The sequence below is a fragment of the Lathyrus oleraceus genome, chromosome 3, assembly GCF_024323335.1.
Source record: "Lathyrus oleraceus cultivar Zhongwan6 chromosome 3, CAAS_Psat_ZW6_1.0, whole genome shotgun sequence".
NCBI lineage: Eukaryota > Viridiplantae > Streptophyta > Magnoliopsida > Fabales > Fabaceae > Lathyrus > Lathyrus oleraceus.
Genome location: NC_066581.1, coordinates 118,773,073 through 118,777,902, shown reverse-complemented (window position 1 = coordinate 118,777,902; position 4,830 = coordinate 118,773,073). Strand labels below are relative to the sequence as shown.

General features: G+C 41.9%; 1 protein-coding gene across 1 annotated transcript; it reads right to left on the bottom strand.

Annotated features, from left to right (window-relative positions):
• Positions 1-1,972: 1,972 nt before the first annotated feature.
• LOC127129980 (GRIP domain-containing protein RUD3-like) lies at positions 1,973-2,794 on the bottom strand. Its single transcript, XM_051059071.1, has one exon. The coding sequence runs from the start codon at positions 2,792-2,794 to the stop codon at positions 1,973-1,975; it is 822 nt and encodes a 273-aa protein (XP_050915028.1).
• Between the last annotated feature and the right edge of the window lie 2,036 nt (positions 2,795-4,830).

Below are 4,830 nucleotides of genomic sequence, written 5' to 3'. Positions count from 1 at the left end.
ATGCGCCGGCAAAGGGTTACTTTTTACGTTGGGTCTGACATCTCGAAATGAAAGGATCTTCTTCTCAACAAGCTCTCGCACAATATGCTTCAAAGCATAACATCCCTCTAAATCATGCCCAAGGGCACCCTCATGGAAAGGACAATGGGCATCTTGATTGTACCATGGAGGTAAGGGATTTGGTGGAGGACCCAAAGGTCTGGGAGTCACCAACCCTTTCTGCAGTAACGATGGGTACAACTCAGTGTACGTCATAGGGATTGAAGCGAACGGAGGTCTACCTCTTTGTACCCTATTTTGATTTGAAAGATTTTGTGGACGTGGAGCCTGTGCCCTTGGTTGTTGATAAGCGGGTGGCATGGGTGCTTGCTGGTATACTGGTGCTTGTTGAATAGGTTGATAGACAGGAGCTTGTGACTGGTTGAAATTTGGTGTGACTGCTGCCACATACGGTTGTTGAAAATACTGCACTGGATAAGATGGTTGTTGCTGAGCAAATTGATGTTGCTTCTTCCATGAATGACTCCTTCTTTGACTGGTTGACACTGCGTTTGTTTCACCCTCTTTCTTCCTTTGAAAACTTCCGGGAAACTTTTTGACATTATTACCAGATGTTTCAGAGGTGGTTATCATTTTTCCAATCTTCAATCCAAGCTCGACCTTTATGCCCATGACAACCAAGTCAGAGAAGCTTGCCGATACACTACTCACCATCCTTTCATAGAACATAGGTTTTACCGTATCCATGCACCAATCTGCTAACTCCTTCTCAACAAGGGGTGGTTCGACTTGCGAGGCCACTTCCCTCCATCGTTGTGCATATTCCTTAAAAGACTCGTTATCTTTCTGGGAAATGCTGAGCAAGTGCCTCCTATCTAGGGCCATATCCATGTTATACTTATAATGTTGGATGAAAACATCAGATAGGTCTTGGAAACAACGAATTCTACTCTGATCAAGGCTTAACTACCACTTAGAGGGAGCGCCCCTCAAGCTGTCTTGGAAGCAATGTATCATAAGTTTATCGTCCTCTACGTGCGCAGCCATTTTTCGATAGTACATAATAAGGTGACATTTAGGACATGAGTGGCCCTCATACCTATCGAAATCTGGGGTCTTGAATTTCGCAGGAATCACAAGACCTGACACTAAGCATATCTCCTTAGCAGCAACACCAAAGACTTGGTCCCCTTCCATAGCCCTTAACCTTTTCTCAAGAATCTGAAAATTCTTTTTCATTCCTCTTATGTCTTCATGCCTTTCATCATCTTCGTCCGAAAAATCCGGAGCATGTTGTTGATCTTCAAAATAAGGTTGCACGTGTGCACGGACAAGAGGTGGTGCGAACGTGTGGACCACTGGATGAGTTTCATTGATAGTTGGTAGAGGAGCCGTCTGCTGAGTGGATTGTACAAAACCAGGGGCGCCTTCAACTGGAGGTGTGAAACCGGGAGGTAAACCATAGACCGGCCAAGTGGTCGGCACTGTCCTTGCAGGTTGGGGTTCAATCGTAGGACCGGTGATTTCTGAAACGACCGTCGTTTGGGTGTCCAACTTGGCCTTAATGACTTGTAGTATCTCCATGACTTGACCCATGTTTCCTCGTAGGTCTTCAAGTTCTGAGCTTACTCTCTCCAATTCTTGTTCTTGATTTGCCATTTTTTGACGAGCGTTGGCTCTGGTGTTGTAGTGGTGTTGAGGACTCAGTGTGGAACTGAAGAAGACACAAAAATGAGTTTTTTGTTTGAAGAATGACATGAGTGTATGTTATGGGTGAATTTTGTGCAAAGCTCTTAGTTATCTTTATTATTTATTCCAGCAATGTTAGAATATATTAAATAAGAATAACACGTAATAATTGAGGCCCAAAATGACAACTTCCATTAATCAAAATCAGATTTGAATACAAAAGGATTTAACTTCAAGTATAAATGATTCAAATACAAAAGATTTGAACACCAACAATTCAAATTCAAGTACAAGTAAACTTAAGCTCTGTCTCAGCTCGTATGACCGTAGCAAGATCTGTGGTGAGCTCCTTCATCGTTTTCTTGCAAAACTTGATGAAATTGAAAACTTGAGGAGGCGTGTTTTTGGGACACATACACCAATCCGCTTCCTGGAGTTTTTCTAGGAGTTCCAACATGTTGAGGTTAACAAATCTAGCCAAGTTGCGGAACTTGCCATTCCATTCAACATAGAGCTCTTGGAGTTTCTTGATGACCTGTTGATCTTCATCTAAGGTTGCTCTAGCCTCTCTATACAACCTTTTCCAGTACACACAATCATTCTTTAGGAGCAAGTAGGCTGCATCACCTTCTTGGCTCTCCAAAACTTCAAACCTCCTATTAGCCTCTTCCAACTGGTACTTGAGATGGTGATAGTTTCTTTCAGCTTCTTCTTTTTGGAGTATCTCGCGAGACAACTTCTCCTTGCATTTCTTCAGAGTGTCCCTCAGTTCACGGATCTGTGCCTCAAAGTCGAGCTTAATTTCTTTCTTATCCATAAGAGATTTATCCAACATTCTCCCTAACTCACAGATTCTATATTCAGCTTTCTTGAGCTCTTCCTTCCTAGTTCGGATCACTGATGTGGAACCTATAAGGATATGATCAAGATCGTCCTTCTGGTCTTCTAATAGCCTGGCTCTCTTGTTACTATCCTCAAGTTCCTGGGCTTTCCCCTTACGTTCATCCTTCAAATTCTGATTTTCCAAGATAACTCGGTTCATCTGAATCCGTAATTCAGTATTCTCCAATTCGAGCTCCTTAACCTTAGTAGTGAGTTTCTCCATGTCCTCAGGGAGTATGGGCTTGGGCTCAGGAGTTTTGGGAAAAACTGAAGCCTTTAAGATAAATGGAAAATGGATTTCCCCAACTCTTTCTTTCACCCATCGAGTGTAAGGTCTCTGGCGAGAAGGTTTCTTTTTCCAAACTCTTTACCCTTCCTAACAACTTTTAACCAAGCCTTTCGTATCGCTCTTACATCAGGATTGCTTGCTTGGATATCAAAGAGCACAAATGGCTGTAAGTTCTTTGCGTCAGGAGGACCATCCATGGAGTAGTTGTGTTGCATTCGAGATAACATAGGGTTATAATTGATGCAACCCTTAGTACCCAACAACGGTACATTAGGAAATTCCCCACAGCTGACTATAATGTCTGGGGTTTCCCACTCTCGGATATACCATCGGATGGAACTTGCAGTGAGAGATGCTAATATTTGAGGAGATTTAAGTTCCTTTGCCACAAAAGGGCCTTCTTCGGGCATATGTTGCATGAACCAAGTATAAAGCAAAGGAGCACAGCACAACAAAGTTCCACCCCTCTTTTCATGTCGAGCGTGAAGGGCATGGTAAATGTCAGCTAAGAGAAATGGTACGGGATTGCAAGAGAGAAAGACTTCTATGGCTACCTGATCCACAAATTTTTCAACGTTTGGGAAGAGCACAATCCCATGGATCAACAAAGCCAACACAACATAGAATGCATTCCAATTTCCCTTTTTCTTGAACTTCAGAGATAAATCTTCCAAAAACATCATGGCAAAACCTTCGCAACCCCCTTTATCAACCCAATTGTCTAGAATAGTCGGGACATTGATACTTAGGGCTGAAGCTATCTTCTTTGGGCCTACTTCTTCTTCGAGCTTTGGAAATGGATTGAAATCCTTCAATTTGAGACCCACAATTCTCTCAACTTCTTCCAAAGGAGGAGCTAGTTGGAAATCAACGAATGTGAAACAACGTAGAGGTGGATCATAATATTGTGCCAAAGAGCTGATAATTCCATAGTCAACTTTCTTAGTTAGAAGGCTCAAAATTTTCCCATAGTTTTTTCCGAACTCATCACGTTTGCTGAGAGTCAAATCAGAGATCAAACCCTTCAGACTGTCCAGCTTAGGTTCCTTGTACTTAAGTGTGAAAGTGTTTCTCCTTGGAGTTGTCATTTTCAAGTTCTCAATTCCTGAAACAAATAAGAGACAACTAAGAGATTGCTTTTTATGATGGTGGTGCAATGTATGTGGATGAATGTGATGCATTTTTTGTATAGGTTCAATAGGCTTAAGGCATAGATAAGTCTGATTGCTTCGTATAGAACATGGTTCTCACCAGGTATGATCTAAGGTTTCAAAAAAAGTTCCTAGAGTCATGGATCCATTAGACTGTTTGCTACCTGCTGCAACTTACTTGCCAAACATCAACTCCATCTAAATAATCTACTCTAAGTGAGGTTCTCGCATCGATCCAACGAGAAATTCAACTCGCATACCCATGCTACGTAACCATCTTCCCTAGTTGGACGAAGGATTAAGGTTCTACAAATGGTTCTCAGAGTCATGGATCCTAAAGAAAATATCGAAGCTTACGGCAACTTACTTGCCGAGCGATAACATCTTCTCAAGAATCTACTCTAAGTAAGGTTCTCGCACCGACCAAACGAGAAATTAATCTCGCGGACCCGCACTACTCAACCTTGTCCTATCTTATGTTTTTACTCGAAACTCGGGTAAAAAGTCTTTCCCACAAGGTTTGCAATCAGAGTATCCAAGTACCAAAGCATAATGGAACTAGTACAACAGATTTATATCAATATGACAATAAATATAGCAAAAACAATAAAGAAAAGCCACACAAGTAAACAAATAAAGGCACACAAAAGACCTAACTAGGCTTGACTCACTTAGGGAAACAACATTTCTATTCCCCAGCAGAGTCGCCATCTATCGTATCTCAAGAAAAATGGGAGACACGACCTATGCGAAACGCGATCGCACGCTCGCAATGATTGACTGAACAAAGTCGCCACCAAACTTTATTTATTCCTAAAA

What these genes read in the sequence shown, in the direction of transcription:
- LOC127129980 (XM_051059071.1), bottom strand. Translation starts at nt 2,794, where the DNA reads ATGGAGAAACTCACTACTAAGGTTAAGGAGCTCGAATTGGAGAATACT.